This window comes from Xyrauchen texanus, chromosome 29 (genome assembly GCF_025860055.1).
Source record: "Xyrauchen texanus isolate HMW12.3.18 chromosome 29, RBS_HiC_50CHRs, whole genome shotgun sequence".
In the NCBI taxonomy this organism is placed as follows: Eukaryota; Metazoa; Chordata; class Actinopteri; order Cypriniformes; family Catostomidae; genus Xyrauchen; species Xyrauchen texanus.
Window position 1 is genome coordinate 1,311,359 of NC_068304.1, and position 27,516 is coordinate 1,338,874.

General features: G+C 40.8%; 1 protein-coding gene across 1 annotated transcript in view; it reads right to left on the reverse strand.

Annotated features, from left to right (window-relative positions):
* reln (reelin) overlaps positions 1 to 27,516 on the reverse strand; it is a 244,660-nt gene that overhangs the window by 143,099 nt on the left and 74,045 nt on the right. The window contains exon 3 of the mRNA XM_052097389.1: positions 16,658 to 16,793. Within this exon, the coding sequence (XP_051953349.1) occupies positions 16,658 to 16,793 (136 nt within the window). The remainder of the gene's footprint in view (positions 1 to 16,657; positions 16,794 to 27,516) is intronic.

Sequence of the window (27,516 nt, forward strand, 5' to 3'; positions counted from 1 at the left end):
TCACAGCCTCCACACTGAACATTTGCAGTGTAATACAAATCTCCAGCAGCTCTTAGAACTCAATCTTATGACCCACAATATACTTCATTGTCTATAAGTCCATGAACTCCAGCAGCTCTCTCTGTATAACCTCAAAACTGGCATTAGCAACGCTCTGCGCCACTTCTAATAGAGGTTTTGTGCACTAAAGCTATTTTCTACTCCCGGCAGACATGAATTACTGTTCTGGTTTCAGGTCAAATGTCTGCACAGGCTGTTTTGTAGCTCCACACATTTACCTGCTTACAACAACTCCCAGGTGCTCTGCAGCCTTACAGCTTCTAGACATTATATGATATAATGGTCACATTTTTAAAGCCAAAGAGAGCCCCCTCATTCTGTTCCACCATCCACCTCTCTCATGTAGATAGAAGCATGTCAGTCTGACCTCTGTTCTAGAGCCTGTGCTTTGGACTACTATTATTGGAAAATGTATGCACAATGTCAATGAAATTACATTTAATCTATTTAATTTATTATATATTAGTGCAATTACAATAAAAAAATAATGGTGTTCTATTACATGACAAACATATTATTAATCATCTACTATTAATGTCTAACATGTTCAATGTAAGTATATTAAACTCTAAATAAGAGTTTAGAGAATTAATATTTAACAGCACAGACAAACTGTAAATACATAAAGTTCGATAAATGGCAAGCTGTTGAATTTTAGCATGAGGTCAGCAGAAGTTGTGCTTGCTGGTTGTTTCAGATTAACTAAATCAACTGACACCAAAAGCATTTATGGTTGTAAGGCATTTATGTTGCTGTTCTCATGAATAACCAAACAACATCTCATGAATAAATGACAAACTGGAAAAGGGAGAGAGGGAGAGATGTTGAAAATCACATTCATCTTTCAGGGCTTGGTAAAGACAAATTTGGAAATGGGATTTATAAATAAAACATAGAGCATAATGAAGAGCAGGAGGTTATGTTGGAGCAAGGCACTTCAATATTTATGACACTGAAACCCAGGCGGATTGTTCTTTAATATGGCAACATTAGAGACAAACATGAAGGAATGTGATCCATTTAATGTGTTTAATGCTCTGGTGTCAAGGAAAATGTTAAATGCATACAAATGAACGCTTTTCATACACATTTAGATGAAATGACACACTATGTTTTATTTAAACATTAACAGAAGACAGTTCCCAATGCTGTAAAATGTGTGCTTATTAATCATGTTTTTTGTTTGTTTTTTTACATTGAGACAAACAGTAGCGTGCCAAGCTTAAATTCTACTTATACTAATAACATAATTTTTATAGCACCTATTAGCAATTTAGCACAAAGTGCTTCACAAAACAAAATTATAACACACTCTGTGAAACCCAAAGTAAAAACAAAAATTCACAAAGTAGTAAAAGAAAGTCAATACAAATGAGTTTTTAAACGAGACTTAAAAACAGACACAGATTCAGCAGATCTAATATCCCAGAGCATGCTGTTTTATAATCATGGGGGCTTCACTGCAAAAGCTCTGTCAACTTTTGTTTTTATAACTTAACCTCGTGCGACCCCACGTCCTCATGTACATGTACATAGTGTTTGGATTCGCTATACAGTACACATAATTTAATTTAATTTAAACTGACTGATCTCAGTTCAGGATGCTGTGAGCTGTCAGGCCTTGTCCACACTAATATGTTTTCATTTGAAAACGCAGCTTTTTCTCTCCATTTTGGCCTTCTGTCCACACTGAGATGGCGTTTTTCTCAGCGAAAACAGAGGTTTTTGAAAACGCACTCCAAAGTGAATACGTTTGAAAACGCTGTTATCACATTGTAGTGTGGACTGTGAAAACGGATGTATTTGATGTCATGTGACGCAGTCATGTACTTATCCAACCAAAACTAACAAGATGGCCTTTGTTATAGCGGCACTTTTGTACTTGATACTCACTTTGATAGCGTTGTTAAAAAATAAATGTCACTTTGTACAACCACCATATTGCGTTCCATCAAAGGCGAAGGGAATTTCACTTGGAATTGGTGTCCGGCGACAGAACACGAGGACAATTGCGTTTCAGACCGTACATGCAATGGGTATTTTCCGCATGTGCAGTAACTTGATTTGAGCTTTTTCACACATTTCAGTGTGGACTAGCAACTTTTGTAAAACGCTTGAAAATGCTAGTGTGGACGGAGAGCGTTTTGAAACGAAAATGTCATGCCCCGCCTGTTGCTCACTTGACATCGTGTCGAATGAAGAGACACTAGGGGACTTTCTTGAAGGCCTCGGTTACCTCTGAAGATAAGGCCAATGAGAATTTGCATGTCCCTTCCACGGACATACGGGTATAAAAGGAGGGAGTCGTGCATCTGTTCATTCAGATTTCTTCTTTGGAGCCGAGCGGTTGTGCGATCAGCGAGCTGAAATCACTTCTGTTCCACTCACCTCTGTAGAGAGTTTGCTGTTGGATCTATGGCGTATATCAGCGGCTTTCTCCTTCTCTGCACGGCAGTGCAGCTTTGCCCCTGGGCGCTTCGACAGCGTTTCTAAAAGAGAGTATTTCCTAAAAGAGTTTAATTTCTCTAAAGGAGCACACACAACAGGTGTTGAACATCCTTTCCAGGACGTGTCTTTTTAGTCCTGTGCAGTTCCTGGATGCGGTCGATATCTCTGCACTTCTGACGGTCATAGACACTGCCTATTGTGTCTGGGCCACGATCACACTGAGGCACCGTTTTTGGATGGTTCATGTTCTCCCTGCAAGAACTTAACCATTCAAAGTTGCTGTCGCGGCTTTCCTTCCTAAAAAGGAATGCCACTCCAGCCGCCCCCCGCATTGCTCCTTCTTCCCACGGGATTGAGGACAACCTGGCTGGCAATGGAGGCAATTTGGGGATCCCCATGAACCACCTGCCCCCAGTACACTCATTGACTTCCGTCCAGGCTCGAGGTGAGAGTGGCTCGCCTCGGACCTGAGCTGGATGACAAATTCGCCGCTGCATCGGAGAGCGTCCTAGCATCTGACGCGGAAGACTCGACTGGACTGCCACCTTCTGGTCGGCACGCCCTGTCTTAGGTTGACGCCCAGATGGCCGACATGCTTGCCCGAGCTGTCGTGAGCGTGGGGTTGGACTGGAACCCTCCGTCCGATCCACCTATGTCTGGAAAACAGTGCCATCTGGCGGGATTTCCCAGTGCTCCCCTCCAAGGCCTGTTGGATGACGTCATCACTGACTGCCAAATCCTACAATGCCACCGGACAGCCCGCCTCTGCCCTGAATGCCATGTCCCTCCTGCAAGTTCACCAGGCCAAGGCACTTAAAGATCTGCACTAGGGTAGTCGTGACCTCGACATGTTGCAGGATCTGCGCTCTGCGACCAACCTCGCCATCCGGGCAACAAAGTCAAATGAATGGAATGTCACCTGTGGCTGAACCTGGTCGAGATGTGGGAGGTAGACAAAGCTTTCTTTCTCAGCGTTGAGTGCTCCACAGGAAGCGCATGCTTCCCGTCTATCGGACGTCTTCGAGGACTTGGAAGGCTCCCAAGCGCTCCTGAGACAGACGACCCAGGGAATGAGATGTTTGTTCCAGAGCTGGTAAGCAGACCACTCTGTCCCCCCGGTGGAGGACTGGGAGGAGAATCATTGTTTAAAGTTATTTCCTTTGCCGCAACCCCATTGGGCTGCAGTACCCACATTCTCAATAAAAGAGCAATTCCCTCATCCCCTGGGTCATCTGGCCCGCAAATGCCACTCTCACGGCAACCAGGTGCCAGACTCCAGAAGTCCCGGCACCCCAGACACGGACCCCTCGCCTCCAGACCTATGACTGCTGCCCCTCGACAAGCCGTTTCTGACGAGTCTAGAGGATGCCTACATGGGACCTCCTCCTCAGTCACTAACCCGCCCCCTGCCAGATACGCGGAGCAAGATAAGTGCTTCCAACCTTCTCTCAGCACCAAAGCCTCGGGATGTGCTTTTTTCCTCCTGACACTACCTGCTCCGCCCCGCCAGGTATGTCAAAAACGATCGCCCCCCTAGTGCCCCTCGAATGGAGCTTGGATGCATGGCTTTCACTTCCCAACCGGTTGCGCTGGCTGGCTAGGACCATCCGACTCGGCTACGTGATCCAGTTCGCCAGGCTCCCTTTAACTTGGTGCCCGCTGAATATGCCAACACCCTACTTGCAGAGATCATGACCCTTTTACTCAAAGACGTGATAGAGCCTGTACCTCTAGCCGAGATGAAGAAGGGTTTCTACAGCTTGGATACTTCATCGTACCCAAGAAAGGCGCTTGCTTACGGCCGATCCTGGACTTGTGAGTTTTCAACTGGGTCTTGCACAAACTCCTGTTCAAGATGCTCACACAAAGAAACATCCTAACATGCGTCCGGCATCAGGATTGGTTTGCAGCTGTAGACCTGAAGGACGCATACTTCCACGTCTCTATCTTGCCTTGACACTGACCCTTCCTACGGTTCGCGTTTGACGGCCAAGCATATTTGAGTTAGCTAAAGTAACCATGATCATCACAGTGTAAATGTAGCAGAAGAGTCAACAGTCACAAAACTTCAAGTATATCAAAATATAGTAGCATTGGATGCTCAAAGGAAGTTATTCTATCTTTGCTGTCTCAAACAAATGAAGTTCAATATACTGTACATTGAGTATACTTTAAATTATAACAGGCGACTATGATGTTCTGCCATATGGGTAGGGGTAGAACTGACTGACTATCCAGTGAGTCAGAATTAATACTGCAATGCGCTGCTATGTATGCATTTTTTTTTTAAACAAACTGGCATATTCATCTGAATTACAACATGTCTGAAAGTGTAAATTTGTGAGTACTTCCAAAAATTCACCCTGTAGTGGCCACAATGTCATGCTTTGAAGGCTGAGCAAGTACTCATTCATTAGAGCAGCAGTGTCTCCGTCTCTGTTGTGGATGTAACCCGATCCTTCCGACGGGTGAACATCCGTAAAGCCGCGGGTCCAGACGGCATTCCGGGCCGCGTCATCAGAGCGTGCGCGAATCAACTGGCTGGTGTTTTTACGGACATTTTCAATCTGTCCCTCTCCCTGTCTGTAGTCCCCACATGCTTCAAAACATCAACCATTGTGCCTGTACCGAAGCAAGCCACAATCACTTGCTTAAATGACTGGCGTCCTGTTGCTCTGACCCCCATCATCAGCAAATGCTTCGAGAGGTTAATCAGAGATTACATCTGCTCTGTTCTGCCCCCCTCTTTGGACCCATTGCAGTTTGCCTACCGCAACAACCACTCCACTGATGATGCCATTGCATCTACACTACACACTGCTCTCTCCCATCTGGAAAAAAGGAACACATATGTGAGAATGCTGTTTGTAGACTACAGCTCAGCATTCAACACCATAGTGCCCTCCAAGCTTGATATGAAACTCCGGGCTCTGGGCTTAAACAGCTCACTGTGCAGCTGGATCCTAGACTTCCTGTCAGGCAGACGTCAGGTGGTTAGAATGGGCAGCAACATCTCCTCATCACTGACCCTCAACACTGGAGCCTCGCAGGGCTGTGTTCTCAGCCCCCTACTGTATTCACTGTACACACATGACTGTGTGGCAACACATAGCTCCAATGCCATCATTAAGTTTGCTGACGATACGACGGTGGTAGGTCTGATCACTGACGATGATGAAAGAGCCTACAGAGAGGAGGTGCACACTCTGACACGCTGGTGTCAGGAGCACAACCTCTCCCTCAACGTCAGTAAAACCTAGGAACTTGTGGTGGATTTCAGGAGGAAAGACGGAGAACACAGCCCCATCACCATTAATGGAGCACCGGTGGAGAGAGTCAGCAGTTTAAAGTTCCTCGGTGTCCACATCACTGAAGAACTCACATGGTCCGTCCACACTGAGGCCATTGTGAAGAAGGCTCACCAGCGCCTCTTCTTCCTGAGACGGCTGAGGAAGTTTGGAATGAACCACCACATCCTCACACGGTTCTACAGCAGTACTGTAGAGACCATCCTGACTGGCTGCATCACTGCCTGGTACGGCAATAGCACCGCCCACAACTGCAAAGCCCTGCAAAGGGTGGTGCAAACTGCCAGAAACATCATCGGAGGTGAGCTTCCCTCCCTCCAGGACATATACACTAGGCGGTGTGTGAAAAAAGCTCGGAGGATCATCAGAGACTCCAGCCACCCGAGTCATGGGCTGTTCTCACTGCTACCATCAGGCAGGCGGTATCGCAGCATCAGGACCATGCGCAAACATGACAGCTTCTTCCCCCAAGCAGTCAGACTTTTGAACACTTGATCTATCACGATCAATAATTAGCACTGCACTTTATTCATCTACAATCTCACACTGGACTGTCAACATATTCTCCTCAATATACTACTTCATACATATATATATATATATATATATATATATATATATATATATATATATATATATATATATATATTTCATATACTACTTACTTATTGTATTGTATATTGTGTATTGTATATTGTGTGTATTGTTTACTGTACATTGTATATCATTATTGTGTTGTGTAAGTATGTGTACATTTGATATGTAAATTGTTTTGTGTAAATATGTTGTTTATTGTAATTGGTATATGTCTCGTCACTGTCATGACTGCTATGTTGCTCTGAACTGCACACAAGAATTTCACCTACTGTTGCACTTGTGTACATGGTAGTGTGACAATAAAGTGATTTGATTTGATTTGATTTGTGTGATGTGCGGGCTGCAACAACAACAAAAAAAAAAGGCCCTGAATCAGATGACCAATCACAGATTTAAGGTACTGATATAAACATAAAAATATTAAATTAAACTTGTGTCGCCATCAATTGTTAAATTCTCCAATAAAAATAAATAAATAAAAAAAAATCAGTTTTTTAAAGTATTTATTCAGTAACTAGTAATACAATAGAGAACAGAGGCATCTGTGTTTTAGGAACAGCAGCTATTAATCATCTAAAAATAGAACAACTTAAATTTACTGTGATTTTTCAATAAACATTAATAAAGACTCAATAGAGTCAGATTTAGACTGAAAAGCACAACTGTTATTGAAGTTTATTGGGCTTAAAGCTTCTGAAGTTATCGAGCCATGGGCGGAAAGTGATTTTCTCTTTTTCTTCATATCCTGTCAAAAGCGCATTTAAATGTTCATGTGCGCAGCTGCGTTCAACACGAGAAACGAGTGCTCTATAGAGAGCAAGCGCACATACGCATGTGAGTGTTAAAAAAGCTTTTGACTATAGACATACAGCGTGCGGGTACGGAACTGAGTCAGTACTCGATAATGCTGGTACTTTTAACTGGTGGCTATGGAAATATTAAACTGATCAGAAATGTCATGGCAACCCTGCAGATAGTCCTGGCAGCACAATTTGGGAGCCACTGGCCTAAACTAACTGAACAAAGGGAGAAAACACACGTGGTTCAGAAATGGATGCTCAAAACGAGCCAGGTGTGAAAACGCCCTAAGGATACATTTCTATTCCTGCCTAAAAAGATCACTGTAGTGCAGTCTTTATTTATCGAAATAATCATAGCATTTAAAAAATGCTATGATTTTTATCCCAGCAAGAAAGTTGAATAGTGAGAAAGGGGTAAAAAGTAGAGAGATTGTTATAAATTGATGAATGTTGGCAAGGGAATGGTAAGAAGGAACATTACAGACAATCATCTGACATATGTAAACTGACTGATGCCTATTTCAAAGAATTTCTTATTTTATATAGCAAAAAGTGCTTGTAATTTAACATTTCATTCTACATTCAATATTCACTTTAACTGTATCCCTGACAGAAACACACACACACACACACACACACACACACACACACATTAGCTACGTTTCCATCCAAGGGTGTTATGTGGGAAAAGTTTTAGCGCATCAAAGCAAAGCTGATGGAAAAGTAAATTATCACAAAAATGTAGTGCCGACATAATATTTTTGCATTTAACTCAAGCATATAAACTCTATGTCTTCAAATGTCATGAAAAACTGGTTTGGAAACAGTTTTTGTCAAAATTGGCATTAACAAAAATGTAGTGTCACGTGACAGAGTTTGCCCCAATCGTTATCCTGTGTTAATCGTGACGACGGCATCCTTGAAAGCCAATTTATTGTATGTGATTATGGATTGATTTTATCGGCATATACTCTCACCTAAAAGATTATTAGGAACACCTGTTCAATTTCTCATTAATACAATTATCTAATCAACCAATCACATGGCAGTTGCTTCAATGCATGTAGGGGTGTGGTCCTGGTCAAGACAATCTCCTGAACTCCAAACTGAATGTCAGAATGGGAAAGAAAGGTGATTTAAGCAATTTTGAGCGAGGCATGGTTGTTGGTGCCAGACGGGCCGGTCTGAGTATTTCACAATCTGCTCAGTTACTGGGATTTTCATGCACAACCATTTCTAGGGTTTACAAAGAATGGTGTGAAAAGGGAAAAACATCCAGTATGCGGCAGTCCTGTGGGCGAAAATGCCTTGTTGATGCTAGAGGTCAGAGGAGAATGGGCCGACTGATTCAAGCTGATAGAAGATCAACTTTGCCTGAAATAACCACTCGTTGCAACCGAGGTATGCAGCAAAGCATTTGTGAAGCCACAACACGCACAACCTTGAGGCGGATGGGCTACAACAGCAGAAGACCCCACCGGGTACCACTCATCTCCACTACAAATAGGAAAAAGAGGCTACAATTTGCAAGAGCTCACCAAAATTGGACAGTTGAAGACTGGAAAAATGTTGCCTGGTCTGATGAGTCTCGATTTCTGTTGAGACATTCAGATGGTAGAGTCAGAATTTGATGTAAACAGAATGAGAACATGGATCCATCATGCCTTGTTACCACTGTGCAGGCTGGTGGTAGTGGTGTAATGGTGCGGGGGATGTTTTCTTGGCACACTTTACAACAACAACAACTTACATTTATATAGCGCTTTTCTCAAACTCAAAGCGCTTTACATAGTATAGGGGGAATCTCCTCAACCACCACCAGTGTGCAGCATCCACCTGGATGATGCAACGGCAGCCATAGTGCGCCAGAACTCCCACCACACACCAGCTATTGGTGGAGAGGAGATGGTAGAGTGATGTAGCCAATTCAGGGATGGAGATTATTAGGAGGCCATGATAGATAGGGGCCAATGGGGGAATTTGGCTAGGACACCGGAGTTAAACCCCTACTCTTTACGAGAAAGTGCCCTAGGGATTTTTAATGACCACAGAGAGTCAAGACCTTGGTTTAACATCCCATCCGAAAGACGGTGCTTTTTTACAGTATTGTGTCCCCGTCACTAATATTGGGGCATTAAGACCCACACAGACCATAGGGTGAGCACCCCCTGCTGGCCTCCCTAATACCACTTCCAGCAGCAACCTTGGTTTTCCCCAGGAGGGGTCCCATCCAGGTACTGGCCAGGCTCAACCCTGCTTAGCTTTAGTGGGCAACCAGGCAATACCCGCAGGGTGATATGGCAGCCGACTTTAGGCCCCTTAGTGCCAATTGGGCATCGTTTAAATGCCATGGCCTACCTGAGCATTGTTTCTGACCATATCCATCCCTTTATGGCCACCATGTACCCATCCTCTGATGGCTACTTCCAGCAGGATAATGCACCATGTCACAAAGCTCGAATCATTTCAAATTGGTTTCTTGAACATGACAATGAGTTCACTGTACTAAAATGGCCCCCACAGTCACCAGATCTCAACCCAATAGAGCATCTTTGGGATGTGGTGGAATGGGAGCTTCGTGCCCTGGATGTGCATCCCACAAATCTCCATCAACTGCAAGATGCTATCCTATCAATATGGGCCAACATATTCTAAAGAATGCTTTCAGCACCTTGTTGAATCAATGCCACGTAGAATTAAGGCAGTTCTGAAGGCTTAAGGGGGTCAAACACAGTATTAGTATGGTGTTCCTAATAATCCTTTATGTGAGTGTAGATCCGATCTGCAAACATGACGCTCTAGGAGTGCCAACACAAATATCTCGTATCATGCACATCGACAAGTGACAAGGAGAACAAATGAATGGCCACTGTTTGTGATTCATTTAATCCATCCGTTTATTTATTAAAGTTTCTTTTCCACACCATTCAGAATAATAATTAAAGTGGAATTAACCCACAATACAAAAAACATCTAATCTCTGTGCACAAAGATGTTTAAAATGAAAAATATATACACAATACTAGGAGAAAAGATTTCTCCATGACGATTCGCTTTCGGGTCGGAACCGGTGGCAACCTGCGATAGGTGCAACATCAGGACCAATATTACAGTCCCATCAGAAGAGCAACTGCTCCCTTTTGATTGGATTTCCTCATCTTCTGATTGCTTTTATTTGTGAAATTATAATGACAGTAAGCTGACTAATTTCAGTGAATTGTCTCGATACTCTCCTCATTTTATCAGAGGAAAAAATTAGGGACATCTGGGAGGCGAAAGGTACACAATTAGCAATCAAACACATTACTGTATGTAAACGGCTTAAGGGCAGATTTATTTTCCGATTAACCAAAACTTATGCGGCAAAGTGTTTTTTTTAGGCATGATGTCATCACACACTTTTTATTGAGAATTGGTCATTTGAATGGAAACAGGCAGAAGATGGCAAATATGTGGATGGAAACTAGGTTAGTGGAAGTTTGTCAGTCATACTGCTCCAAGAAGCTTTTGGAAACAGATAATTATGGTGAATAGAGTTCATATGAGATATATGCTGTCCAACACAAAGCAGCCCTATAGCACATGACAGTCTGACAGATAACCACCCAACCCCCACTGACAACACCCCACAGGCCCATCACATACAAGTGCACACATTTACACACATGTGTGAAGAGACACACACAGAGACATATATTAATGTTTGGATGGAACAGTCACCCCAAGCTTTGTCTACATTCGAGTAACATCTGCTATTTAAAGCTCAAAGCTCATCTCATTTCTCTCCCACAAACATAATATTCCACCGTTCTCTAATCATGATTAATAACGGGAATTACATCCAATGTCAGTGCCTGTTACACATGCTCATTTTGCACATTTGGATTTAGCCTTTAAAATAAAAGTCTAATTGGCTGATTGATCTCCCTTGTTGAGCACCAGCTGGGATAGTTGACGACTAATCAATCAGAAAGAGGCAAAACAATATTTAGGCTTCTCTTCTCTCCTCTCATCTCATTTGGGCTGAAAGATGTGAGACTTGCATACTCAAATGAATAGAAAGCGAGGACGAGTTTGTTGTTCAGAAAGCTCCCTCGGTACATGCAAATTTAATGAGCATTTAGAGGATTCTTCCAGGGAGTTGTTAGCAAATTACCTGCTCATTATACCAGGTCAATGGAAGTAATTTAAGCAAAGGTAAAAGGAGATGACCTTGACAACAGTTAAAGCTAATTACAAACAAGAACATTAAGGCAGTCTGGAGTCATTTTTCGTCTCTCATTTGAGAGCAGAGGCACACAAATTCTTAAATGCCAAAAGTTACTGTAGCATGACTGCACACATTTGAGCAGTCATTTTTATTCGCATTCACATTGCTTTACATCATTACAGGCAAGGGCATCGTTGTCATTGGTGTGTTTACTGCTTCTATCGCTATTCTCTGTGCCATGGATACATTTATGCATTTGGCAGATACTTTTATCAACAGTGATTTGCAGTGTATCCAGGATTTACATTATATCACCTTTCATTCCCTGAGAATCAACCCCATGACCTTAGGGTTGCTAGCACCATGCTATGCTAGTTACAGGAACACAGTTCAACTTGTTCTTCTAAAACCACACTCTCTTTCTCCATTAGATCTGTTAGTAAAAGCTATATAAATAATTTTGATATCTTGCCATACTCAAAATAATGAAGATGTATGTAGTTAAGCAAGCATCAACAACATAGTCACATCTTGGGATGCTGAGCCGCTGATAAAGAAGCAAAACCTGTGATGGGCTACGCTCTTTCAGTATTCGTTACCTGAGGAGGAGCAGCTCAGAGAGCAATGCTTCCCATAGCAAACCAGTAAAAGCTGCTGAAGTCCTCTTCAAATGTGGAGGCACTGTTGTGCTTTCATTAATCACACCTGAGAAGGAAGTCTGGTGCCTTAAACATCAAAAGCAGTATCTAAATGACTATAGCATTGTAGTGCTCACCTAAGTGGTCTTGAAAATATTTCATTAGTAGGGTTGGGAATCAAGAAATTTTATAACATTTATACATTTCTTATTTAGAACAACATTTTGAATAAAAAAAAATGGAATACAAATACTGAACCAAATGATGTTCATGACATTTTAACGTACATTCTTCCGGCGATGTGCGGATGGGACGCCATACTAAAATATGTTGACAGTGTTTCCTGTACTACCAGTCAGCAGCACTGCAGCACCACTATAGAGTCAGCAATGTGAAACATTGTGAACGAATGACTCTTATGAGCCTGTTCTTTGAATCTACAGTACAAAAAAATACAGCTTGGCCTGTGTAGTCCAATTCTTGAACAATGGAAGTTATGATCAAATACTTTTGAATGTACAGTATGAAATATACAGCATGATCAGTGATTCCCAAACAAATTACTCTGAGAGCTGGTTCTTATGAATCTACAGTGCAAAACATACAGAGATTCTTAAATGAATGACTCTTTTTGAGCTGGCTGTTTTGGATCTAATATGTGGCCAGTGTTGTCCGATTCTCATATGACTCTTATAAGCTAGGGCCAGTATTCACAAAGATTTGTATTTTACCACTAGGATTTCTCCAAAGAGTTCCTAGCTAAGACTTTTTGCTTAAAAGCTATTTACAAAACTGCTAAGAGCAAGTATTAGTAAGGAAATCTTAAGAGCAAGGTGGAGTTGACCTCGTTGCTATGGATGATGTCACATTTTATGAGCGTGCTCTTTTAAATCGACCAAAGTGATTGGTATACAGGGAAGAGATTTTTCCCGGCAAATTTCTCATATACTGTATATATAAATATACTTCCATTGAAAGTGCCTCCATTGTAACCCAGTTGGGAGGTGAACTAATAATTTCTGTTTCCTGTACAGAGACTGAGGGGCTGTCACGTCAAATAATCAAAAGACTCAGATTTGTTTGAATCATTCATGGATGACCCGTCACTAATATAACATAATCAGAGGTTGCGCTAGGAAAAATATTTATCAGTAACCTTGACTGTTTGAGTTGTAAAATTTCCGTCATGTTCTATTTTTATCTGGCATACTTGTTTTAATTTTATAAGTACTATATTCAGGGACTTAGCATCCATTATAATGGCATATACATGACAGTGGGCAGGCTTAATGATATTTTTGACTCCCCAAGCACAAGTCTGGTGGAACCAAGGAATTCTTGGGTGAAAATAGCTACCTGTCAATCAAGCACAGCACAAAAACAAGATTTTTAAACTTTACCGGTACGTGTGGCTTTTAAATGAAATAACCGTCCGATAGGAAAATGCACAAGTTCACGGAACTTCTTCAATGTGACTGATATATACCTATAACAATAAAGTCACAGATGAGAAGCACACGCATCTCTGAAGCTCTTATGCAGGTATTGCTCTAAAATAAATGACAATTCTGCTTTGAACGTAGGCTAATGTTTGCACTGCTTTTTCACGCTTTCATTTCGTTACTATACTTTTTGTGCTTTATTAATAAAGTGACACACTGATCATGCAGTAACACACTAATGTCATGACTGAAATGCAGTCAATTATTCAGACCACTAAAATCTGAACACAATTGGTCACAAGAGATGCATACTACCAGGTGTTAATGGTGATGACGCCTGTTAATATACATCTTAATACCAGGCAATAGCCAGTGCACACACACACACACATGCAGCGGGAGTGTGTGTGAGAGAGGGACAGTGAAGTCAAAACTGATTTACTAGGTGAAAATTTTTTCTTATTTTTTAACTCTCAAAATGACAGACAGCATTTGAAATTTTCTGTCAATCTTTCAAAAAATCTGTAAATGACAGACGATTTTTGGTTATTGCAACCCCTGTGCATAATGTCTGTATATTTTTTGTACATTTGATATATTGGCCAAAAGTGTATTTCAGTGTTCTGTATTTACTGTCTTTCACTGAAGTTGTTCAAGGTTCATGGATATGTTATTTGTCACTTTCTGGTTTTTGTTTGTGTCCTGACTGATGGATTTTATATACAGTACATTACAGCTAGTGTTATAAATGTTTCTTGTCACTTAAGCCCTACAGATTGGCCCCAACAAGGACACCAGGAGAGCTCATTGTACCTTTGAACTTCAACACTGCATCAAATAATTGTCTTCTGAACATTCTTAAAACAAATAAATGCAATTAATTCTCAATTTGAATTATAATTTGTCTTGTTTTCAGATAAATCTAACAAAATGTGTTGTTCATGCTTACAATTAAAAAAAAAAAGTATCTGCCAAATGGGGCAAGGAAAAAAGAACTAAAAAGAAGAAAAAACTTTTATTTCTCTTACCCCATTGGTAAAGTATTCTCATTTTAAGCATAAAACCTTTGGTAGATTTCTTTGAACACAAGACTTAATATATTTTGCCATTCTGCTTCGCAAGTCTTTTTTTTTTTTTTCTTATTTTATGGGAGTTCAGATAATTTATAGGAAAATGAGACAAAAACCCTTTTTGAAGTGCATATTTAAAAAGAGAGTTCACCCAAAAATGAAACATTTCTCATTATTTACCCTCATGTCATCCCAGATGTGTATGACTTTCTTTCTTCTGCAGACCACAAATAAAGATTTTTGAAAGAATATTTCAGCTCTGTGGGTCCATACAATGCAAGCGAATGGGTGCCAAAACTGTCATTGGACTTTAAGACCTTTTTTGATCCAAATTGTCCTCCCTGCCAAGTAGGGGGTGATACGCATGAAGAACATGAATCACCAAAAACACAAGAAGAAGAATGTGAAATTTAAAGTGGGCTGAGTAGGGAGGAGAATTTATGAATTTATGAATATGTACTTGGTTTTGTTTATATAAAACTACAATTAAAGGTTCTTTAAGCTTGTGCTCTATCATCTCATATTTGCATGTTGACACGTAAGATTTAGGTTAGGGAGGTAGGTTTTGTTCATTTGAAAGTCCATAGAACAATAACCTTAAAAACATCATCTTTTTGGGTGGACATTTAACTTGGCTTTAGTGTCCTTCAGTGGACATTTCACCTCAAAACTGCAGAGATGTGTGTAATGAGCCACATATTTTCATTTTGCAAAAATGTAGCCACAGTCACGTCATTTTCATGATATCAGGCTGCATTTTTATGTTCTAAACTGTACGTTCCAGAAACACAGCCTGCCCTGAACAGATGGTCCCTTCATAAACAGCCCAGACATTTTATTTTATTTTTATTCTATTTTTTTTTTTATTATCTCTGCCTTGTTGTTGTATTGTTTGTGCACTGGAAGCTTCTGTCCCCAGGAAAAATTCCTTGTCTGTGGAAGCATACTTGGCAATAAAGCTCATTCTGATTCTGACTGTGCTTTGTGTCAATTAATCCTCATAACAGTAATCCATAAACTCTTCCTGTATCAAAAGTCACATCACTTTTTTTCCTACATGAATGTGCAGGCTTCATGGCAGGGTAATGAACAAAGGGCTATGGACGATGATACACATTCATGTATAGGACAGCTCCACACAAAACAGATCACCAGTTCTACAAAAATGCACTCGCAGCTGTCACCCCTCAGCCTTGCCTTTAAAGATTTGTTAGTGGCACGCCAGACAAAGATGGGCGAATCTGTGAAGTGTGGCAGTGTAATGCAACCTCATGAATCCTGAAAAACGGCTCTCTAAATGAGTGTCTGCACTCAAGAGATTTACTGAATAAAACCGCTCCGCTGCTCGTTGTCAATGAAAGCATGTCCAGACAAAATATCAGCTTTACTGAAATGGTACTTTGACCATCTGTGAGCTTGTTCTCTGAGCAAACAGATCTAGAAACTGCAAACATGCATGACTGATGTGTGCGGCTTTCATGATATTCAATGTTGTTTGCCTCAACATTAGCTGGTAAATGTGCATATTTATCCTTGACATAAGAGTGCTGTGTATTTGTATGGATCTCTAGATTGTTGAGTGCCTTGACAGTGTCCTTGTGCAGAATATTCCAGAAATAAAACATCTTTGTGTGGTCTGGTCTCATACGCAATGCTGCACTTTGATTTTATGAACACTTTACATGAGCATATTCTTTTGCCGCCATGATTTGATTTTCCTTTCATTTTCTTCATGTATGTGCTACATAAAAATAAAAAAAAGACAATGATCGATCTGTATCTGCTTGTCTCAGGATAGTATTAAGCCCTCCTGTTTGGGGAGGTGTGAGATGGTTTCATTTAAGTCAGTCAAATCATTTTCTGTGGCATTTCTAGGATTCTCTCTTATGTCGAATCTGCTTTGCCTCATGCTGTCAGATGCTTTATTTCACAATGTTTGAAAGTTATTGATGTATATTTGACAGTTTGCACCTCTAGAACAACCTTATTATAAAATACCCCTGAACATGAAGCTGCATGGACTAGTACATTGAGAGTTTTTTTTTTGTAACATGTGCTTTGTTGTTGTTGGATGAATGACTCACATGAAGTTGACGCAGCCTGTGCCCGGTGGAGGTGCAATCCAGATGAAGCTCAGGCTGGTGGACGGCAGGTGACTGACGTGAGATGCCACCACACTGCACACAAACTGAGTCCCAAACTGTCTTTCTGACATTGCTCCTGAGAAAGAGAAACAGACACACAAAGACAGATTTCCTTGAGATGTGAGCTACTATTACTGAGATTAAAACTTCAAAACTGTCTTTGGAAATGCTACCTTGCCCTAAAACAATTGAAACCAATCTGAACACATTCAACAGATAAATGCTGAAACATCAGGTGATTGAGATGCCATTTAAATTTCTCAGTGTTTGACCAGACCACTGAATACACAACATGAACACACGGGAAATCAACATGTTGCTACTGAATGTTCTGGGACACTGACATCAACCCCATTCTGTGCCATGTCCCAGTATACATTTTTGTGTGTTTACCTTTTCCTTTGGCACTATGTGTAGCATGTTGCAATATCTAGCCATCTCTGAAAGATGGGTTCTAGTCTAACAAAAACCAGGAAGTGATTGCGTCAATCCGATCTCACGAGAATTTGTACCAATTCGTAGGAGTTCATTCATATGAAATCATATGAGTAATAAACTCATAAATTTGAGATGCTTCATTTGTGTTCTTGTAGTTTCCAATGTGGCATTTGTTTTGTGAAAATAATTTTGTTTTCATAACTGTACCCCTGGGATAAGGCGGAGGGTGGGGCCGGGTCGTGACTTTACACACCCGGTTCCTTATCAGGCTAATTAAGTGTATGGGCAGCTGTCCGTCATATGTGTGTGTCTGTGTCTTTTGGGTTTATTTCTTCATTAAACTATTATTTATGTTGTCAAGCCAGTTCTCGCCTCTTCCTTTCCATTGAACTCCTTTACACTGGTGCCAAAAACCCGTGAAGCAGGAGGGATACGCCGCTACCATCCAATCCAATGGGAATAAAGACTCCAGCACCAATAATAAATGTTTCCCATGGGCTAGGGTACCTAACATCAGATTTACAAGTGCTGGCTAATGCTAAACATAGATTTCCTAACATTCATGTCAGAGTAATGATGTCTGGCTTCGCCATTCAGAGGTCACTAAAGATAACGTTAAAGAGGTGTGAACTTGCAAAAACCATCTTAGACACTGTATGTCACCATAACTGAAGGAAGAACCCAAATGCAGTAATTAATCAATGGGCTTTTGTTTAAAAAAATAAGAACAAATAACACTCCAGATGAAGAAAACAACAGACATAAAGAATCTTGAAACAGAGTAACAAGCATGAACAAACTGTAGTCTGGCCGATGTAAGACTGAATAAAATGAATATAAAAAAAATCTATTTGGTAAACACACGAGGGTAGAAGGCAAAATATAAAGGGGGAACACATATGCGGAACAGGTGAGAACATTTAACACAATCAGAATCAAACAAGGACTAGATGGGGGTGTGTGGTTGAAAAATACCATAGAAAATAACCACAACAATCCTAGGTTCCCCGTCTGTCGCTCACTTCGACGTTGCCCCCCGACCCTTTCTACGGTCCGCGTTCGACGGCGTATCAGTAGAAGGTCCTCCCCTTCAGCATGTCCCTGTCCCCTCGCATCTTAACGAAGGTCGCAGAGGCAGCCCTTGCCCTGCTTCGGGAAGCAGGCATCCACATTCTCAACTACCCCGACGACTGGCTCATTCTGGCCCACTCCCAAGAGTTACTATGCGCCCACAGGGACCAGGTGCTCAGGCACCTCAGCCGTTTAGGGCTTCAGGTCAACTGGGAAAAGAGCAAGCTCACCCCAGTTCAGAGCATCTCTTTTCTCGGCATGGAGTTTGACTCAGTCTCAATGTTAGCGCGCCTCACCAACGAGCACACTCAGTCAGTGCTGGAATGCCTCACCGTGTTCAGGCCGGGAACAGCAGTCCCCTTAAAACATTTCTAGAGGCTCCTGGGGCATATGGCATCCTGCATATGAGACCGCTTCAGCATTGTCTCCAGACTTGAGTCCCGAGACGAGCATGGCGCCGCGGCATGCACCGTGTGGTCATCACCCCCGCCTGCCGCCAAACTTTCAAACCCTGGACAGACTTCTGCTTTCTACGGACAGGAGTCCCCATGCAGCAGGTGTCCCGACACGTCCTGGTCACCATAGACGCCTCCAAATTGGGTTGGGGCGCCGTGTGTAACGGGCACGCAGCCACGGGCCGTTGGAAAGGGGCCCCGCTACGCTGGGACATCAACTGCCTAGACTTGTTGGCTGTACATTTTGCCCTGCGGAGGTTTATCCTGCTAATTCAGAGCAAACACATCTTGACCAGATCAGACAGCACCACCACGGTAGCATACATAAATCGCCAAGGCAGCGTATGCTCCCGTCACATGTCACAACTCGCCTGTCGTCTCCTCCTATGGAGCCAGCAGCGACTCAATACTTGCCCAGTAGAGAGTGGAGGCTTCACCCCCAGTCGGTCCAGATGATTTGGGAATGGTTCGACAAGGCCCATGTAGACCTGTTTGCCTCCCGAGAAACCTCCCACTGCCCGCTCTGGTACGCCCGAACAGAGGCTCCCCTCAGGGCACACAGCTGGCCCACGGGGTTGCGCAAGTACGCATTTCCCCCAGTGAGTCTGCTTGCACAGGTGCTGTGCAAGGTCAGGGAGGATGGGGAACAAGTCATTCTAGTGGCTCCCTATTGGCCCACTTGGACTTGGTTCTGGATCTAGTACTCCTCGCGACAGCCCCTCTCTGGCAAATCCCCCTGAGGAAGGACCTTCTTTCTCAGGGACGGGGCACGCTCTGGCATCCGCACCCAGATCTCTGGAACCTCCACGTCTGGCCCCTGGACGGGATGCGGAAGGGCTACATGCCCAAGGTTCCTACCACTCCCTTCTGGGACCAGATAATGAACCTGCAAGCGCTGCCCCCGGAGGAGGCAGGCCCAGCCCCTTCGTTGCTGTGTCCGGTATGTACTTTAGACGTTCTTAGCAGCTCTTTGTCTGATTTGGTGGACAGCAGAAAGGGAACGCTGTCTCCAAACAGAGGCTTTCCCACTGGGTAGTGGACGCCATTACGTTGGCCTATCGCACCCAAGCCGTGCCCCTCCCCTTTGCGGGTCCGAGCACATTCAACGAGAAATGTTGCGTCCTCGTGGGCACTGGCCAGGGGTACCTCCCTAGCAGACATATGCATAGCAGTGGGTTGGGCAAAACACAATACCTTTGCGAGATTTTACAATCTCTGGGTTGAGTCGGTTTTGTCCCGTGTTTTCTCAGGTCCGAACTGGTAGAACTCGGTACACACTGACAAACTGACCGGGTGGATCACTTGCACATAGCGCCCTTTCCCTCCGTTGAGGTAATACCGTGCGGCATTACCCCAGGAGATCCCATGAACTCGGCTCCCTGGATGACTCTTCCCTAGCCCTCTGACCTGCGAATTCAGCAGAGGAATTCGCTGACCAAGACCAATGCGGGTAATCAATTTACCCTGTACTGGAATAGGTGCTCCACAGGACGGGCTCCCACGTGGAATTTTCCCCCTGTGTGTATTTTCCGCTGTACTGTCCCCTTGCAAGCGGACCCACGTCTCCCTCGCTGTGTTTGTAGCAACTCCTCCCTCCCAATGAGGTAGGATCTACCACCGCGCCATTCTCCACATGTGACCTAAAAGCCTATGTGATGTATTTCACTACCCTTTACCTCCCCCAGTCTGGGAAGGTGTGGTCTCCGCAGGGTCTTTCCCCCCTGAAAGAATAGGAAAACTGGGAAAGATCGCCTTCCTCGATGCGTATGATAGCATTTAGATGGCCCCAGCCGCTATGCGAGAAACATAGAGAGAGAAAAGACGTGGCTGGCGCGGCCTGCTCCCATGCTTGGCACGTCTCCTTGTTCCCCACAGTTGGGGGTAAAGAACCAGAAGGTGTTGACGATTTTATGGGGCGTTGGGGAAGGGTACGTGCAGCCTGGCACAGATGGTTGCTTTGGCACATAAATACCTGCCCGCTCCTGTGTCAGCAGTACACGTACATGGCGTGATTAAAATTGGACCCCTAGTGTTGCTTCTTCGACACAATGTCGAAGTGAGCGACAGACGGGGAACGTCTAAGTTACGGATGTAACCTCCATTCCCTGATGGAGGAAACGAGACGTTGTGTCCTCCCGGCCACGTCGCTGAACCGAGCCACTTTTGCGGCCGAACCTCATTGTCGGTTCCTCAGAAAAATCCTGAATGAAACAGTCGCATTTCCCTCCCTTTATACCTGTATGTCTGGGGGTGGGACATGCAAATTCTGTCTGCCAATTTCTCATTGGCCTTTTCTCATAGATCAGAGATGCAAAAGGCTCTCGAGAGACCCCTAGTGTCGCTTCTTCGACACAACGTCTCATTCCCTCCATCAGGGAACGGAGGTTACATCCGCAACCTAGACGTTTTTGCTCAGTACCGTGGCTAAATTGACAAAGAACAAAGCTTTGACTGAACCAGATATTCCATCACAGCACAGTAGTAATGACGTTATGAACTTCTTTACTCATAAAAATTTAAACCATCAGAAACAAAATTGGAATTATGCAACCGTCTGCTCCCCCGATCAACATAAGTACTTGCTGTTATAGGTCAGGAAAGCACATTCCAGACCAGCCTCTTATGGTGTAATAATCACGTGACCACGTAGCAAACTACTTTTCCAGAAGTGAGAAACTACTGTCTAATAGACACAGTAACTGACACAGTGATCCATCAAAATAACGCTTGCTTTTAATAGACTCCTGAAATTAAAGAAATTATGACAGAAATATATTACTACTGCAGAAGTAAAAATGCAATATTCATTGTAATAATAACAATAAGTAACTAATATTTTATTAATAAACATTTTATTAATAGTCCCCTTTTTAATACAAAATTATGAATCTTTTAAATATGGAATTCAGGGGAAAAAAATTAATTAGGAAAAAAAATCTTTCATGGGGTCCTGTTTATTATGCCTTATAAACTTAAACAAATTCATTTTCATTGAAGTAATAAAAGTTGTTGATGTATTGAAAATTGAATTTTTCTACTTGAAACATGTCACCAAAGTGGTGATTTGGCTAAAAAACTAAAATATTTGAGAGACAAATATGTCTTCTGGATGGGGGTGCTTTTCACTGCAGGAATCCTGAAAGCTGAATTCTTCGTTGATCAGCATTCAAACCTAAGGACGTTTTTGTCATTCTCCATACATTAAATACTAGGGATGTCCCAATACCATTATTTGGAGTATAAAATCTGATTTTTTTTTTTAAATAATAACTGTAAATAAAACTAAGAGAGATGAACTGGTAACTTTACTAGTTTCAGCTATTGTAAATCAAATAAGATATAAATGTTGCCTTGGAATTATTTTGCATATTTAAGGGGAAGAATCTTATTCACGACAAGAAGCATATGTTAAAATGTATGGCCCTATGAACAGATTAATTGAACAAAACTTTCAATAAATGAAAATAGAACCATTATCAGTAATTATCAACATACCATTGCATCATTTTATGAAGTGATTTATTATTATTATTTTTTTTACAGATAATCAAAATATACAACTGTCAAATAAAGTGCTGCACAACAGAGTATCACAGATGTGAGGTATTGCTTAATATAATACAATTATTATTTTATTATTACAGAAAATAATACATAACTATAGATTTGAGATATATTTCTGTTATATTTTTGTCTTTTAAAATGGAACTCTTATTTTGAAGATTTACCTAGCAATGCGATTCACAGCTGAGGAAGCACAGATCGTTGATGACTCTGAGTGAATTTAAACTGCTAAAGACAGCAATTTAATCCACTAACTCTATGTGCACATGCAGATTATATATTTAATTAAATTGCAGCCTTTGCTGTTTAATAATTACACAAGGACATATTGTGGATTTAATTTGTGAACTGTAAGCTTACACGCAATGACATTTATATGTCAGATGTATCGGTTTTTGGTATTGGAGCCTTTTTTTATGAGTACAAGAGCCCAGTATCGGACCCGATTCCGATACCAGAATCAGTATCTGGACATCCTTATTAAATACTGTGCTATATCTTTTTACTATAACAATTGGTACTTGAGGAACAAATCTGCCCCTGCAATCTCTGGAAAATTATTAAATAAAAAAAAAATAAAAGACTTTAGTTGCATTATTTTGACTTTCCTTCTGGAATCGGATTAAATTTAATGAAATATTTATAGTAGGTCCACTGGTGAAACTGAGTTAAACAGTCATTTTTATTAGCAATCCGAGTAATAATGAGAAAAAGTCTGCTCATAAAGCTTAATAAAATGGAACAAGCTAAAGTGACGTTTGAGCAATTTGATGATCTCTTTTAACTCTTTCCCCGCCAGCGTTTTTAAAAAAAAGTTGCCAGCCACCGCCAGGCTTTTTGACGATTTTCGCTAAACTTTAATGGCCCACAGAATATTTTCTTCCATGAATATATGAAGATGCTATATATCACAATAAAGATCTGAGCCTCTGCTTTTAGGCAAAAAAAAACGATTTTATTTTATCTTCATTTGTTCTTTTTTTATTGCGACTTGAACAGAGGTCGGTTTTGTCAAAAAACAACATTTCAGACAAAAAGCTGATAAAAAGGCATGTTTATGTCTGATATTTTGAGCTTCTCAATACTCCACTTCTTCATGTTTGAGACGATCGCAGTCTGTTTCTTTGATCAAAGAGTTGCGTACTCTTCCAAAACATGCGGAGGGGTCTTCCTTACCGTATAACACCTAAAACACGGAAACACGGAAAATTTCGTGTTTGGCGGGGAAGCGTTTTTTCATAAAACACGGAAAATTCCGTGTTTGGCGGGGAAAGAGTTAATAAACTGTGGATATTTCCAAAGTCTCAATTATTACTGTGCCTTTTTTTTTTTATTTATTTTTGTTTGTTTGTTTTCAAGCTTTAGTGTCTGTTTTGGGCCTTCACAATTGAGATGCTGTGGAGACGGTTATTTCATGGCCAAGTTTTCAGAGTAATGGATCATTAATATGTTTATGTAGATTTATGGCATATATAGATCTCACTTTAGATAATTAGTAATTAGTCATTTTTTATGATCTTTATAAATTAATAATTTCTTTAATAGTAAGTGTTACTAAAACAATAACAAATCTTTTTTACTTAATATTAATTTAATATAATATTTTCTTTATTAACTATTCATTCATGCCTTTTTTTGTTTTCATAAACACGTCTTTACCACTGGTTTATACCAACAAAAATACATCAGTTAAGTATGATTAACAAGTTGTTTATTAAGGTTAAAAAAATATTATCAAACTGCCTATAAATGAACTTATTAAACAATAATAAATCAATTGCTTTAAACAAATAACAAATAATTTATACGTAGTTTAGTAATGTATAAATAATGTAGGAACAATACTTTATAGATGATCAATTGACAATAAACATGCTTTACAAATACTTTATACAGCATAGTTATTATAAATTGTTACTTATCGAAAGCAACAACACGTATGCTATACCCCATACCCATTAAGCTCCTCAAAGAAGTGTTTCCTGTAATCTCAGAACCATGTCTTAATACTATTAACACCTCACTATCTTTAGGGCATGTTCCAAGGAACTTTAAGCTGGCAGTAGGGGTATTGCCTTTTCAAGACACCACAGCTTTATCCTGGTGAGATGGTTAATTAAAGACTGATCTTAAATCTCCTATTTATATCTAAAACACTAGACAAGATCGGGTCCTCCAAAATATGTTAATTTCTACAGAGAAATGGCATATGTGAAGAGTTTCAGTCAGTATTTAGGCCCCATCATAGTACAGAGACTATACTTATCAAAGTTACAAACTAATTGCTCTATCTTCTCATTGGGGCTGCATTTCACTTCAAGTGCTTTTAGATCTTAGTGCTGCCTTTGACACCATAGATCACAATGTTCTATTGGATAGACCTGAGAATTATGTTGGCATTTGTGGACAGGTATTAGCTTGGTTTATGTTCTTTTATCTGACCACTACCACTTTGCCTGTGTAAACGAGGAATTGTCAGATCAAGCTTAAGTTAAGTATGGAGTACCACAGGGATCTGTTTGAGGGCCTCTGCCTTTCTCCTTATATATGCTTCCCCTGGGAGATGTTATCATTATTTTTCACTGTACTGCCAATGATACCCAACTTTATTACACAACAATATAATTTAACAATATTTCCAGTGAATCAATTATATAAAATATTGAATGGCTAGAAATATGCTTGTATTCAATTCTGATAAAAGAGATGTAATATTTATTGGACCAAAAACCTCTACAAATAAGCTGCTAATATATAATTTGACTCTTGATGGATCTACTGATCCATCAAGTGAAGAACTTGGGTGTTATGTTTGATAGCAATTTGAAAAACACATTTCCAGTGTTTATAGAACAGCATTCTTTCACCTCAGCAATAAATAGAAAAGGTTACGACAAATACTCTCTGTTTCTGATACCGAAAAACGTATTCATGCATTCATGACCTCAAGACTAGATTATTGTAATGCATTACTAGGAGGATGTCCTGCAGGTTCAATAAATTAACTTACATTTTTTTCAGCATGCATTAGCTAGAGTGTTGACTAGACCAAGATATATGATCATATCAGCCCCATTTTATCATCACTATATTGGTTACCTGTTAAATTTCATATTTTAAAATTTTGTTTATTACTTACAAAGTTCTTAATGGTCTAGCACCTCAGTAATTAAAGGTGGGGTATGTGATTTTCTTTTTTGACCATTTTTTCAAAATAACTTGAAATCCTATTCCTAACCCACTTACTGGCTGTAAATTAGAAGCACTGAAATGAAAATTAAGCAATTTAATCATCTGTGGAACGGGCAGGACTCGAAAAACTCCAGCCAATCATTTTCAAGACCATCTAGAATCATTGGACAGAAAATGTGTCAATCAAACGGTCGTACCATGCCCCCTCCCCCACCACCCTGGCTGCGTGTCCCGCTCGTATGCATACTCAAAGCTCGTGACCCAGTAACAGGAAGCGATTGTATTTATGTATGGAGAATAGAGCTTTTATAGTGCTAGTGGGGTTGTTCCACATTTCTATGAATCCTGTTTTGAATAGAAGACCGCTGTACAGACGCCAGGGCTGGCGATGTTCTTTTTTTTTACAGTTATGAGAAAATCAGCTCTACACCTTTCAAGAGTGGTATGCGACCCCTCCTCCTGCTGTGTCAACAATTTGCTCTGAAAAATTGTCTGACAGGTGAATGCACTGTTTGACTAGTGAGTCTAGAACACTGCTAGAACACTGCGCATCTGAGTTTTCGCTCGTGCATGATTGCGCGTCCATGTTTTTCGAATGGGTGGAGTCAGGGCCAGCGTTGGAGGAGAGAAGGTAGGACCTTAGAGTTGTGTATTTTCAAAATCTGCCGGCTGTTTTGCAAATCACATACCCCACCTTTAAGCGAGCTTCTAATCATCACATTCACAATGATCTAGTGTTGTGTTCGAGTCCACCTTAGTCGAGTCCACGTCGAGTCTTTAAACAATCAAGTCTGCGTTGAGTCCGAGTTCAAAAGGGGCCGAGTCAGACTCAAGACTGAGTCCGTAACAGTCCAAGTCCAAATTAATCTGTTCATGAATCTGAATTAAAATTGTTACCGTAAATTCGACATCAATACTTCAAGCTTATTTTAAACTTCAAAAAAAAAAAAATGATTAGTATTCTGCTGAACAAATTTCAAAGTTGTTTCAGAATGAAAGCATATGCTTTAGGTGTATGAAGACAAAACTGTCCTTCAGCACACTTCTTATTGCATTCTGTTGACATTTCAATTATTTGTTGGTTTTTCCCTCCTCTCAAACATAGACTAAAGAAACTGAAAGCTGCATAAGTCATTTCAACCAGAGTTATTATATACTATTAATATATAATATATATATTATTATTTAAAAAAAAAAAAAAAATCTACTTAATTTTGAATTTGTCCATTCAATTGAGTTTAGTTTTATCTAAAATTATGGGTGAAATAAATTTAATGTAATTAATTAAATACTACACAGTAATGTACATTTTAATTTGTTTAGTGTGTAACCATCTAGTATCTACAATAACTCTACTGCTAAAGAAATGATTTATTAAATGTATTATTGTTATTTTTATATTGCATATTATTTTAATGTTTATTAAAGTATACTTAATCACCTTCATTATTAAATTATAGTTTTATTTTTATATTTTAGTTTACTGTGTTATTGTGTGGAGTGCATAGATGTACTATTGTTGTATTACGGTTTTACTTGCATTATCATGGGTGTCTGTAAAACAATCTAAAATATTAAAGTATTCCACTGAACTCATATCAGCCATATTACAAGATTCCTTTCTTAAATTGATGTGTATTACAATACAAACATTAATAGTAAATAAAACAGCTTATCTAGCAGCCATACCACCCTGTAGCTCAAGACTGGTTGCCTACTGAAGGTAAGCAGGGTTGAACCTGGTCAGTAACTGGATGGGAGACCTCCTGGGAAAACTAAGGTTGCTGCTGGAAGAGGTATTAAGGAGACCAGCAGGTGGTGCTCACCCTGCGGACTGTGAAAGATGGGGATACGATACTGTAAAAAGGCACCGTCCATTGTATGAGAAGTTAAACTGAAAAATCCTGACTATATGTGGTCAAAATATGGCCAAATTAACCCCATTGGCCCTCCTCAATCATGGCCTCCTAATAACCCCATCCAGCCATTAATTGGCTACACCACTCTCTCCTCTCTCCTCTCCAACGTGCGCTCACGTGCGTGTGGGGAGTGTACTGGTGCTCTATGGCTGCCATCACA